General features: G+C 43.7%; 1 protein-coding gene across 2 annotated transcripts in view; it reads right to left on the reverse strand.

Annotated features, from left to right (window-relative positions):
* The window catches only part of TRIM9 (tripartite motif containing 9), a 151,844-nt gene that overhangs the window by 67,392 nt on the left and 69,737 nt on the right, over nt 1–14,715 (reverse strand). For both annotated transcript variants that reach the window (XM_082242663.1, XM_082242662.1), the window contains exons 2-3: nt 3,752–3,847; nt 13–135 (exon numbers count right to left, since the gene is read on the reverse strand). In XM_082242663.1, the coding sequence (XP_082098789.1) occupies nt 13–135; nt 3,752–3,847 (219 nt within the window). The remainder of the gene's footprint in view (nt 1–12; nt 136–3,751; nt 3,848–14,715) is intronic.

Here is a 14,715-nt window from a genome sequence, read left to right on the forward strand (position 1 = left end):
TGTATCACCCACCTTCAGTTTGTGTTCATGCTCCTTGTTCACCCGGGCGAGAAGCTGTACCTTCCTCCTGTTTAGGGCATCGATCAGAGCGTCACACTGGGCCACCAGACAGGCCTCGAACTCCACACTGTTCTCCTGCGTCACATGTAAGAAAAAAATATAGAAAATATGGCACCACAAAAAGGCAAGATCCTCCGCAGTACAGGAAAATGACAAGATGGCCTCTCTGTGACATCGGATTTATATGGACTTATGATGAAGAACAATGCCCATGCCGCTTGTTTTAGGAGCAGCCCCCAGCATCCGATATTTACTAATGTGACTGTTATGGGGGTCTGCAAAACAAAAAGTAAAAAGTCCCTGCTGTATATGAAGCACTACAACCCCAGTGACCGGACTTCTGTCTGCTGCAGTCACTTCCCCGCCCCCAGTCTGTGATTGGACAGTGAAGGAGCAGCAACAAATTGAGGAAGTCATCCTTCTGTTCTCTCCTCCTGTCAGCATGTTTTGTTCTCAGCACATGTGAAGGTAGGGCTCCCGATTGGCCCCAAGTCTGCCTTAGATTTTCCAGGCTGGGTGTAATCCTCTTGATCAGGGGTCTCCAAACTTTTTGTACGAAGGCCTCGTTGTATATTTGATCCCCATAAGAGTCCTCCTTACATCAAGATACCTATCAGAGTCCTTCGTACATCAAAGACCCCCTTACAGTTACAGCAAGGTCCCCATAAGAGCGCCCTTTATATTAAGGTCTCCCATCAGAGTCCCTCCTTATATCAGGGTCCCCTCAGAGCCACCTTTACATCAGGGTCCCTATCAGAGCCCTTTCTACATCAGTCTCCATAGAAGTCTGCCTTACACCACTTCCCAATCAGAACTTCCCTTACATAAGATTCCCCACCAGAGCGTTCCTTATATCAGAGTCCACTTTAGAGCCCCACTTACATTAGAGTCCCATCAGAGCCGTCCTTACATCAGAGCCCCCCTTACATCAGAGCCCCCCTTACATCAGGGTCCCCATGAGAGCCCCCCTTACATCAGGGTCCCCATGAGAGCCCCCCTTACATCAGGGTCCCCATCAGAGCCCCCCTTACATCAGGGTCCTCATCAGAGCCCCCTTACATCAGAGTCCCCATCAGAGCCTCCCTTACATCAGGGTCCACATCAGAGCCCCCCTTAGATTAGGATCGCCATTAGGGCCCCCCCTTACATCAGAGTCCCCATCCTAGCCCCCCTTACATCAGAGTCCTCAACAGAGCCCCCTTACATCAGAGTCCTCATCAGAGCCCCCTTACATCAGGGTCCTCATCAGAGCCCCCTTACATCAGAGTCCCCATCAGAGCCTCCCTTACATCAGGGTCCACATCAGAGCCCCCCTTAGATTAGGATCGCCATTAGGACCCCCCCCTTACATCAGAGTCCCCATCCTAGCCCCCCTTACATTAGAGTCCTCAACAGAGCCCCCTTACATCAGGGTCCTCATCAGATCCCCTTACATCAGAGTCCTCATCAGGGCCCCCCTTACATCAGAGTCCCCATCAGAGCCCCCCCCCCTTACATCAGAGCCCATGTTACATGGGGGGGGGATTGAAACAGAGACCATGGGCAGCTTCTGCTGACCTAAATCATCAATCTGTGCAAATTATGGATACACCCCTGACCCTAGCCATGGGCCCAAAAAATCTTGTATTGGGCCGTTTGTGGCCCTCAGGCCTTAGTTTGGGGACACCTACTCTGGATTGTAAGCGGTTGAGATTAGGCCGGGTTCACACTGATGTGGGTTTCCCCGCATCCAATTCGTAAGAGAGGAGAGTGACCGGATCTAAATGGAGGGTTCACACAGCTCCGCAGTCCGCATTGCAGAAGGTTTCTGCGCATCTTCTGGTCCGTTTCATGTGTGAATTCAGCCAAAAATTCGGACCTGATCCGCACCTGAATCGGTGAACAGCGACGCACCGAACCCCTGCTGTGAGCCGCGGCCGCACATATGTGAACCCAGCCTAAGTCAAATTATGCATTTATATCGGTTGTTATTAATTAAAATACATTTCCTTTTTTTTTTTTTATTAAACACATAACTGTATTCTTTGTTGTTTTAAAATATCTGCTTTAAATAGGTTTTAGGTCAATGAATTTAATTGTGTTTTAACCTACAGTATTGATTATTATTGGGGGTTTAAAAACTGGAGAAATTCAAACACAAATCAAAGCAACCAACCTGAATTTATTTTTATTTTTCCATAATGTTTGGTACCAAATTGGTCAATATTAGCAACAACTATCTTTAAGGCTGCATTCACACTTGAGCGTAGCGTTTTCGTGCGTTTTTACCGCGATTTTCAGGCGTTTTTGGAGGCAGGCATTGACATCTATCAAAAACGCTGGTAATCAGCCCAAAAAGAAGCTCATGTACTTTTTCAGCTACAGGCGTTTTGCTTCAGGCGTTAAAACGCTCAGATGTGAACAGGGGCCATTTAAATGAATGGGGTTTTACTTGTTGGGCGTTTTGGAACGGTTTTTTTTAGCGTTTTTGGAGCTGAAAAACGCTCAAAAACGCCCAGGTGTGAATGGAGCTTAAGGCTGCCATCACACTTGAGTGTAGCGTTTTACCGCTTTTTTTACCGCAATTTTCAGGCGGTTTTTTCAGGGGTTTTTGGAGGCAGGCATTGACATCTATCAAAAACGCTTGTAATCAGCCCAAAAAGAAGCTCATGTACTTTTTTCAGCTACAGGCGTTTTGCAAAACGCTCAGATGTTAACAGGGGCCATTTAAATTAATGGGGGTTTAGAACGTTTTTTTTTTTTAGCGTTTTTGGAGCTGAAAAACACTCAAAGAAACACCTAGGTGTGAATGGAGCCTAAAGCAATACTAAAGTCAAAACTTTTTTTTTCATTCTGGATAGAATATTAGAGCGAGAGTAATAATTCTAGCTCTGTAAGGCCCCTTTCACACAGGCGGACCGTTCAGATCTGTCAGTTTTTTTGGCGGATCTGAACGGTCCCCCCCATGCATCCCTATGGGGCATCGGATGCCAGTGGAGACATGTCCGCTGACACCCGATCCGATCCGTCAAATCTGGACGGATGCAAACCCTATTTTCCATCCGTCCAGCGGATCGGATGGGATCGGATGAGAACGGACCGACGGTCCGTTCCAATCCGATTCCCCCATAGAGATCTATGGGGCTGTGACAGCTGTGTCTCCGCACATAATGCGGAGAACAGCTGTCATTCTCCTACTCAGCGGGGGATCGGCGGATCGATCCACCGCTGAGAAAAGCGGAGTCCGTTTGACGGACTATATGTGTGAAAGGAGCCTTACTCTAAACATGTAACCTGTAAAAAATTTGAAAGCGTCACCTATGGAGATTCTTAAGTACCAAAGTTTGGCACCATTTCATGAGCGAGTGCAATTTTAAAGCATGACTTGTTGGGTATCTATTTACTCGGCGTAACATAATCTTTCACATTATACAAAAAAAAATGTATTTTAATTCATAAAAGTTTTTTTTTTTTTTCAAAATCGTGCTTGAAAAATTGCTGCGCAAATACCTCGTGACATAAAAAATTGCAATAACCGCCATTCTATTGCCTAGGGTCTCTGCTAAAAAAATTAATATATATATATATATATATATATATATATAATGTTTGGAGGTTCTGAGTAATTTTCTAGCAATAAATTATGATTTTTACACGTAGGATAGGAATGACAGATTTTTTTTCTGGTTTTCATCACCTGAAAAAATTGTACCTGGATTAGCTGTACCATATTTCTTAGCTGAACTAGAAATTCTTTGGCCTCCTTCGCTCGGTCAGACAGTCCATTCAGGGCCTGGGACAGCTGACTCTGTAAGGAGAAAGAAGAAGAAAAATACAGTAAATGTTTAGGTGATCACAACTGCGGGAAGTCAGCTTAAAGAGGAACTAAACCCTCCTATGGTTTTCAGCCATGGAAGCTGCCATCTTATGCCCCATACACACGTGCAGATTATCTGCAGACTTTTGTCTGCAGACTTACCTTTTCTATGTAGTGTTCACACTAGTGATACCTCTAGCGCTTGCTGTTCCCTATTGGAATTACATTATTCACAACTGTGTTGAAACTTCATAGTGGAAATAAATAATTCATTTATAATATAATAAATCACTTCAAAATTGTTATAAATGTGATATAAATAATAAAAAATATTAAAAAAAGTCCATCCAATGTGTAGTGAAAAAAACAATCAACCCTTATAATAAATCTTTAAATGATGAGGTAAAAAATATATAGGTAAATAAATAAAAAGAAACACATTTTGAGGTAACATAGATATATTTGTTTATATTTGCCATATTTAATCTTTGCTGTGGTGTGTATAGCATAATAGCATTGCGGGGACACGGAGTTACTTCCTGTTTCCGGCAAGATTCTATGGGCGGAGTTGGGCGGGGTGTAGAGCGGCAGCTCCGGCATATAAGAACTGAGTTAGACGTGTAACTCCACCTCTGAAGACGTCTAAACCAATGACGAAACGCGTTAGGTGGAACGCACGCCGTGACGTCATACGTTGCTAGAGTGGAACGCAAACCGGAACTACCACTCTCCACTTCTCCAGCACACGTGTATGACGATCCTGTTCTGTTTGTTTTTACATTGTTTGGATTGAGCACGTTTTCCTCACTTTTCTGCAATATTTATTGGAACTGTGGAAGTGTATGACACCTGTTTTTATCACCTTTGGATTTATGGATAGATTGATACCGTTGAGTGTGCGGTTTTATTTATAGTGTGTGTAATAAATATTTGGAAAACAATACCACACTATCCATTTATTCCCCCATCACGGCTTGTGATTGGAGGTGATTTACAGGGTTACATCATACTATTTGGCCCGTGGCTGGAGGAGACTCATTCCATGGTGGAGGACCTACTGCAGTACCTGTCCATATCCAGAGAGGGGGAATCGGAACCTGGAAAGGTTTTCCTATAAGCACGATTGGTTCTAATGTCATAAGGCATATAGGACCCACAGCATCTGGTGAGTGGGCAATTTATTTATTTATCACGGGAAAGGAAGCACCAAGTTATTAAGGAAGAAGCACCAGCACTTTAGCACATATTGACACTGGACTTTTTATTTATTTACCTATATATTTTTATATATACAGTAAAACCTTGGATTGAGAGTAACTCGGTTTGAGAACGTTTTGCAAGACAAGCAAAATTTTTTATACATTTTCACTTGATAAACAAGCGATATCTTGATATACAAGTAACTGAGTATAAAAGAGAAGAGAGGGCGCCTCTAAGTGTAGCAATATGGTTACATTTAATGAAGGTTCAACATTTAGCAACTCACATGGTTGATGATAAAACAAGCACATCTAAGTATGCAGGCATCGGGGATAAAGCTGTCCACATAGACCGTCCTCCGCATCTCCATCGACGTCATCCCTTCCACACTGCGCTCCATGAGCGTTTCAAGCCTCGCTTTCAGATCACTCTACTGCAGGATAGTCTTCCTGGTCACGATTGCAGACTGACACCAGTGACAGCCGGCGGCGTGGAGGATGGTCTATGTCACTGATGGTGAACCTTGGTACCCCAGATGTTTTGGAACTACATTTCCCATGATGCTCAGCTACACTTCAGAGTGCATGAGCATCATGGGAAATGTAGTTCCAAAACATCTGGGGTGCCAAGGTTCACCATCACTGATCTATGTGGACAGCTTTACCCCGGATGCCTGCATACTTAGATGTGCCTGTTTTATCATCAACCATGTGAGTTGCTAAATGTTGAACCTTCATCAAATGTAACCATATTGCTACACTTAGAGGCGCCTCTCTTCTCTTTTATACTCTGTAGCTCCTGCTGGATTTTGCTTCCAATCCCCATGTGGAGGCGCCATTTGTGGATGGACATTTTATGGTTACACAACCTATCACATTGCTATAATCTTTTTATATGGACTATAAACTGAAGGACTTATGAATAAATGGTTGTTGAATGAATTCTCTGAGTTTCCATTATTTCCAATAGGGATATTCGCTTTGATATAAAGATCTGGAACAAATTCTGCTCGCAAGCCAAGGTTTTACTGAACTGTATATATTTTCTGAAAGCAGGAGCCCCGGAGAAAGAGATAAAATGGTGGTAGTTTCAAATCATTATGTGATACAATATTAGCGCAACTGTTTAACCATTTCAGCCCTAGAAAGTTTACCCCCCTTAATGACCAGGCCATTTTTTGCGATAGGACACTGCGTTACTTTGACTGACCACTGCACGGTCATGCAACGCTGTACCCTAATTTAATTTATGTCCTTTCTTTCCCCACAAATAGAGCTTTCTTTTGGTGGCATTTGATCACCTCTGCGGTTTTTATTTTGTGCGTTATAAACAAAAAAAAAAAAAACTGACAATTTTGAAAAAAAAAAAAAAAAACAATAATTTTTACTTTCTACTATAAAACATTCCCAATAAAGAAATGTAAAAAAAAAAAAATCAAATTTATTCATTAATTTAAGCCAATATGTATTCTGCTATATATTGTGTGTATATTGATTGGTTTGCACAAAAGTTATAGCGTGTACAAACTATGGTACATTTTTTTATTTATTTATTTATTTTTATTAGTAATGGTGGAGATCAGCGATTTATAGCGGGACTGCGATATTGTGGCGGGACAAATCGGACACTAAATTACACTTTTTTGGGGACCAGTTAAACGAATACAGTGATCAGCGCTAAAAATATGCACTGTTACTGTACTGACATTGGCAAGGAATGGGTTAACAACAGGGACAATCAAAGGGTTAAAGGTGTTCCAAGGGAGTTGGTGCAATAGTACACAGCGCAAAAAAAGGTATACTAAAAAAGTGCTTGAATTTATGTATTTATTGTATTTAGTGTAGATACCATTTCATACTTTGCATAATTTGCACATTTTTTGCACATTTTTAGTATACCTTTTTTTGCGCTGTGTACTATTGCACCAACTAATACGAAATTGCAAGATTTTTTGAACAGCGGCACTTTTAGGTTTATTACACTAACCCATAGCGCAGGACCCACTTTTATATGTTCCAAGGGAGTGCTTACTAACTGTGGGGGAGGTGCTTTGAATGGGGGAAGGTAAAGATCCATGGCCCTGCTTAGTAGGAACACAGGATCAGCACATTCCCCTCTCACAGAACGGTGGTCTGCCTTGTTTACGTAGGCAGACCGCCATTCTGCCTTTCTCCTGAACGATTGGCGGGTTCCGGCGGACATCGCATCCACTGATTGGGTCCCTCTGTGATTGGACGCACACGTGCCCCACAACCCCGGTATTGTCAGATCATGTACTAGGTACATCATCTGGCACAGAGCGGCCGCCCTGCCACAGTAATTGTTCATGGGGAGGCCGCTAAGCGGTTAAAAAAACCCGTGCTTTGATACACTAGTTAATTTTAGTGCATACAAACACAATAAAAATAGAATTGATGAGGTTGTGTCGAGTAATTAGATACCAAACATGTCAAGCCTTATAATTGTGCACTGCTGTACCCAATGGCCCTCTATGTGATAGCAAAATATAAGTAACAGGTTCTCTTTATTGAGACATTGGTGGCCTATTAGACCTCCATGGTTTTACCTGCCCTGTATTCAAGCTAATAAAGTACGCTAAAACCAGAAGTGACAAAATGCTCAGCACTTCCAGGTTCATTTACCAGATGGATGATCAACAAACAATCCCTCTCTGTTCTCCCTGCTGACACTTGCAATGGCAGTCCTACACCTGTAGGAGGAGCAGTGCAATGGATGATATCATGTGATTTGTGACCCAACCCCCTGGTCTGGTGTCTCTCTATGAGATGTACCTGCACAGCTGTCACATGACCCAATTTTTTCCCAGCCTGCCATTACACACACATGAACTTTAACCACTTTACCACCGGAGGATTTTGCTGTCTTCCGTCTAGGCCACTTTTTGCGATTCGGCGCTGTGCGACTTTAACTGACAATTGCGCGGTCGTGCGACGCCGTACCCAAACGAAATTTACGTCCTTTTTTTCCCACAAACAGAGCTTTCTTTTGGTGGTATTTGATCACCTGTGCGATTTTTACTTTTTGCGCTATAAACAAAAAAAGAGCGTTTATTTTGAAAAAATAACAATATTTTTAACATTTTTTTATATGAAATTCCCCCCCAAAAAAATGTAAAAATCAAATTTTTTTTAAATTTTTGGCCAATTTGTTTTCTGCTACCTATGTTTAGTAAAAAAAATCGCAATAAGCGTATTTTGATTGGTTTGCGCAAAAGTTATTGCGTTTACTAACTAAGGGAAAGATTTCTGTCATTTTTGGTGTTTTTTTTTTAACGGCGTAACGGCGGTGATCTGCGATTTTTTTTGCGGGACTGCGACATTGCAGCGGACAGATCGGACCCTTGACTGACATTTTTGACACTTTTGGGGGTACCAGTGACATTTCTACAGTAATCAGTGCTATATATATGCACTGTTACTGTAAAAATGACACTGGCAGGGAAGGGGTTAATTTTATTGGAGAGGGAGGGGTTAATGTATGCCTGGTGCTTACTGACGTGTGGGGGGGGGGGGGAGGTGACTGTGTGACAGAAGGACAGATCGGATGTCCAGCTATGCTGAACACTCCGATCTGTCAGTCCCTGTCACTATGGAGATCCGCCCGCTGTGTTTAAACACAGCGGGCGGATCTCCAGACTCGATCCCCGACGATCGGGGCAGAGCAGCGGCAATCGCCGCTGCTCCTCCCCTGGCCCGACTCCCGCTGTGAATGAACACAGCGGGAGCGAGCCTCCGGCGGCGCATGAGCGCCGCCCACAAGGGGCGGAGTCCAGCGACGTAGGTCTACGTCGCTGGACGGGATCGCGGCACTTTGCCGCAGTAGCCTCCATGTGAGCGGAGGTAAAGTGGTTAATGGCATCCCAGTCTTAGTCTGTAGGGTTCAATATTGAGTTGGCCCACCCTTTGCAGCTATAACAGCTTCAACTCTTCTGGGAAGGCTGTCCACAAGGTTTAGGAGTGTCTATGGAAATGTTTGACTATTCTTCCAGAAGTGCATTTGTGAGGTCAGGCACTGATGTTGGACGAAAAGGCCTGGCTCGCAGTCTCCGCTCTAATTCATCCCAAAGGTGTTCTATTGGGTTGAGGTCAGGACAGTCAAGTTCCTCCACCCCAAACTCGCTCATCCATGTCTTTATGGACCTTGCTAGAAGAGAGCTTTCTTTTGGTGATATTTGATCACCTCTGCGGTTTTTATTTTTTGCAATATAAACAAAAAAAGGGCCGACAATTTTGAAAAAAATATATATATATTTTTTACTTCCTGCTATAAAACATTCCCAATAAAAAAAAAATTTAAAAAATCAAATGTTTTCATCAATTTAGGCCACTATTTATTCTTCTATATATTTTTGGTAAAAAAAAAATCTTAATAAGTGTATTTTGATTGGTTTGCCCAAAAGTTATCGTGTCTACAAACTAGGGGATAGATTTATGGACCTTTTATTTTTTTTACTAGTAATGGCGGCAATCAGTGATTTTTAGCGGGGCTGCCACATTACGGTGGACAAATCTGACATTTTGTGACACTTTTTGGGAACCAGTGACACCAATACAGTGGTCAGGGCTAAAGAAAAATGCACTGTTTCTGTATAAATGACACTGGCATGGAAGGGGTTAACACTAAGGGGTTAAGTGTGCTTCTAGGGAGTGCTTTCTGTGTGTGGGGGATGTGCTAGAGGAAAAGAGATATCTGTTTTAGCTTAGCTCACTCTTCCTCTGTAACAGAACAGCCGCCTGCCTTGTTTACATAGGCAGACGGCCATTCTGTCATTCCCCTGCACGATCTCGGGCAGCCGCCGGGCCCGCTGATTGGCTCCCGCCGTGATCAGCGCGCCCCCCTGAGAACCCGTGCACAAAATCACGTACCTATACGCCATCATATATATATTAGAGATCGACCGATTATTGGCAAAGCCGATATATATCGAGGCCCGATATATCGGTATCGGCCCCTGAGGTTACCGATATTGCCGATATTTCGGGAAAGTGCTGTACCGGAGTGATGACTGCAGCTAGAGGCATCACCCTGGTACCGGCGTCCATAGCCGACGGTCGGCTGTCTTGTAATGACAACCAATGCGGCTGAGAAGCCGCTCGGCTGTCATTACAAGGAGCGGGAGAGGACGTCCCCCCCCGCCACCGCCTTCCGCGGCTCGCCCGGGTCTCCCGTCCCACCAGGAAACCGGGGCAACCAGCCTGCACGGCAGCCGAAGACCCAATTAAAGCCGCATTCGGATCTGATCGGGTCTCCATGTAAAAATCCGGAAGTGATGACATGACATCACTTCCGGGTACTCGGCGCCAAATTCAAAAAAATTCCAACATTTAAAACAGCCAAACATGCCGTTTTGAATGATTTTAAGTGCAGAGGAGGAGTTTGGGGTCATTTAGCTCCCCAGACCCCTCCACAAGAGTACCTGTTAAAAAAAAAAAAATATATATATATATATATATATATAGATATATATATATATATATATATATATATTTTTTTTAAAGAAAATATCGGCCAATACCAATATGCGATGACTAAAATATCGGTATCCGCAATAGTTTTATATTGGTTGATAACTAATATATATATATATGTATATATGCAGTAGGCTGTCCGGAAGTGGTAACATGCTGTGGTGCGTTGCATATCACTGTGTAAAAATGCAGATCTGCTGCCTTTTATGCAGCGCACATGTATGGCGAGAACAGGGCACATACTGTAGAAAACAACTGTCTGCATCGATCAATTTCTGATCAGTTCAATACACACGGGGTGAACAACATGAGAGATGCCTCAATGACCAACAAAGAAGTGGGCAATGGCAATGCCAGGTTTGGCTCCTACACGAAAATTTAAAATTTACCAAGAGCTGATAGATTGTGCTATCTCTGAGCCAGCATCTCAGTCCAAGAAGTAGAAGGTGACCCTGAATGATGCCTGAACAAAGATGGCGCCATCCTTCTGGAAAGTTGAAGACATTGCTGGGGGAGTACTGTGATCTCTATGAGAGGTAATAAATACTTACACATTATTTAGCATTGTATATTGACATTAAAAAAAAACCATATGCCAAGCCTTGTCTTTTAAGACCCCACTTTCCATAATGGAGGAACAGCTGCAGGTCCACGTGCTTTTTTCTGGGGAGGGGATTCCATTGCAGAAAGCAGCTCTTCCTTCTTTGAGTGGAATCACACAAAGGACGCTTGGTAAGAGTTTGTTTTAAGTGTATTTTGTCGGCATGTTACTTTAATGAATGTGCTGAAATCCCAGACAGATCTCTGAAGAATTAACCCAGACGCCCCTCATTAATTCACCATTAATTAACATGAACTGAAGTTTTGATGTGCTGCGATTCCATCCCCTGGCTGGGATTATTATTCTAAATTACAGTCATGAGACAGCAGTCTGGAGGAATCAACATTGTGCCGAAATGAACCATGGCGTCATATCAGTATAAGGACTGCTTATAGGGGGCCAATGTCACATTCGCTGAGGATTTGCCACTTATGATTGAAGAGCCATTTTCAATTGACCACTTCAGGATGAGTGGTTGGAACCCTTTTATGGGGTATGGGGGGGGGGGGGCACTCTGGGGAGATGTAATCCCCAAAAGAGACAAGACCCCATCAAAACTGTTTATTCTGGCATGCTTCCAATCTGGTCCCACCCTCCAAACGAGTATGTAGAGCAGCCGGAAAGCGTAGTGACATCACGTCTGGTTCCACCCCCCAAATGAGTATGGAAAGCGGCCGGAAAGCGTGGTGACGTGACGTCTGGTCCCACCCTCCAAACAAGTATGGAGAGCGGCCGGAAAGCGTGGTGACGTCACGTCTGGTCCCACCCTCCAAACAAGTATGGAGAGCGGCCGGAAAGCGTGGTGACATCACGTCTGGTCCCACCCTCCAAACGAGTATGGAGAGCAGCTGGAAAGCATGGTGACGTCACGTCTGGTCCCACCCTCCAAACGAGTATGGAGAGCAGCCAGAATGCATAATGAGGTCACTTCTGGTCCCACCCTCCAAACGAGTATGTAGAGCAGCTGGAAAGCGTAGTGACATCACGTCTGGTCCCACCCCCCAAATGAGTATGGAAAGCGGCCGGAAAGCGTGGTGACGTGACGTCTGGTCCCACCCTCCAAACAAGTATGGAGAGCGGCCGGAAAGCGTGGTGACGTCACGTCTGGTCCCACCCTCCAAACGAGTATGGAGAGCAGCTGGAAAGCATGGTGACGTCACGTCTGGTCCCACCCTCCAAACGAGTATGGAGAGCAGCCAGAATGCATAATGAGGTCACGTCTGGTCCCACCCTCCAAACGAGTATGTAGAGCAGCCGGAAAGCGTAGTGACATCACGTCTGGTCCCACCCCCCAAATGAGTATAGAAAGCGGCCGGAAAGTGTGGTGACGTCACGTCTGGTTGCACCCTCCAAACGAGTATGGAAAGCAGCCGGAAAGCGTGGTGATGTCACATCTGGTCCCACCCTCCCAACGAGTATGGAGAGAGGCTGGAAAGCGTGGTGACGTCACGTCTGGTCCCACCCTCCAAAACGAGTATGGAGAGCAGCCAGAATGCATAATGAGGTCACATCTGGTCCCACCCTCCAAACAAGTATGGAGAGCGGCCAGAAAGCGTGGTGACGTCAGTTCTGGTCCCACCCTCCAAACGAGTATGGAGAGCGACTGGAAAGCATGGTGATGTCACCTCTGGTACCACCCTCCAAATGAGTATGGAGAGCAGCCGGAAAGCATGGTGACGTCACGTCTGGTCCCACCCTCCAAACGAGTATGGAGAGGGCTGGAAAGCATGGTGACGTCACCTCTGGTCACACCCTCCAAACGAGTATTGAGAGCAGCCGGAAAGCGTGGTGACGTCACGTCTGGTCCCACCCTCCAAACGAGTATGGAGAGGGCTGGAAAGCATGGTGACGTCACCTCTGGTCACACCCTCCAAACGAGTATGGAGAGCAGCCGGAAAGCGTGGTGACGTAACGTCTGGTTGCACCCTCCAAACGAGTATGGAGAGCAGCCGGAAAGCGTGGTGACGTCACGTCTGGTACCACCCTCCAAACGAGTATGGAGAGCAGCCAGAATGCATGGTGAGGTCATGCCTAGTCTCACACTTTCCGGTCACTCTCCATACTCTTTTGGAATTCATGCTGCAGCTTGTGTTTTGGATCCTTTACATGCCTGTTCTTATATTTTAAATGTGAGTGCATCTTTTTTTATTTAATAAAATAGTTCTTATAAACTAGATTACCAAATGATTTCTTGCATCTATTTTATTCCTTGCATACCATTAAATTGGAAGCCATTTAATTCCGGCAAGCGGCCATTCCTCTTTTTTGAGTGTTGGTGTCTACACACAAAGGATTTGGGAAGACTGGCTCTAATACGCATGCTGGGACTTGTGGTGCATTTCTTATGGAACATGCTATCTATGTCACTGGAATTTAATTAATACACTTTTTTATTTTTTCCATGGACACTTTATGGACTACATGATCAATTGTGTTTATGAATTTTATTATACAGTATATGACACTTTTTGCAATTTTGTATAATTTATAGTGCTGCACTTTAAGTACACATATTATTTAGGGTTTTTGTCTATTGGCCCGTGCTAGCAGCTGTTTTTTCATCACATATATTTTTTTCACTTCTATTTTATCTAGCGTGGAGTTTTTCAAAATTTTTAATAATTATGATTCCAAATAATTATATATATATATATATTTTTAGATATATATCTATATACATTTTTGGGAGGACAGGTAAGGCTTTCTTTTGCAGGTATTGTCATCCAAAAATCACTTTTTTGCTGTTTTATTATTTTATTCCACAGATAAGAGGACATATGAAATAGAAAAAAAAAAAAAAAATCACACATCCCCAAACTACGACCTGCATTTGGGGTGCCATTAAGAAATAATGACATGGCAAGCGCATTGTACATTTTTCTCCACGTTCCCGCTACTCTTATATGTGGGGCCTAAAACCCAAACTGGATGACACGGAGTTTACTAAAACATTGTGTGTAATAAAAAATTGCTTTTTGTTCATAAAATACTGTTTTCACTGCCCTGCATATCATTGTTCTGAATCAGCCTACCGATGGTGCATTTATTTAACCACTTCAATACCGGGCGCTTTCACCCCCTTCCTGCCCAGGCCAATTTTCAGCTTTCGGCGCTGTCATACTTTAAATGACAACTGCGCAGTCATGCAACACTGAAATTTTAAACACTTTTTTGGGACAGATAGAGGTTTCTTTTGGTGATATTTAATCACCACTAACTTTTTTATTTTTTGCTAAACAAATGTAAAAAGACCGAAAATTTTGAACACAAAATTACTTCCAATCCATTCCCTTTCTTTACAGTAGGCAACATTGAGTACTTCCACATATGCCTGACCATTAGAGGCAGGTATTTTTGATTCTACACAAGTAATATTTAAGTTTTTTTTTTTTTTATCTGACCGTGCCATAATGTCTTTTAGATCAGAATCTCCCCCTAAATAAGAATATTGTAGATGTTGCAGTTTAGGACAATAGAGTATCAAAGCAAGAGATTTCAGCTTCGGGCTTTTGGCACCAGTGTCTTTGGCACAAAGAGGTTGGTCTTCAATCAAGAGGATCCTGGCACAG

Source organism: Pelophylax lessonae, assembly GCF_965119305.1.
Source record: "Pelophylax lessonae genome assembly, chromosome: 13".
Lineage (NCBI taxonomy): Eukaryota > Metazoa > Chordata > Amphibia > Anura > Ranidae > Pelophylax > Pelophylax lessonae.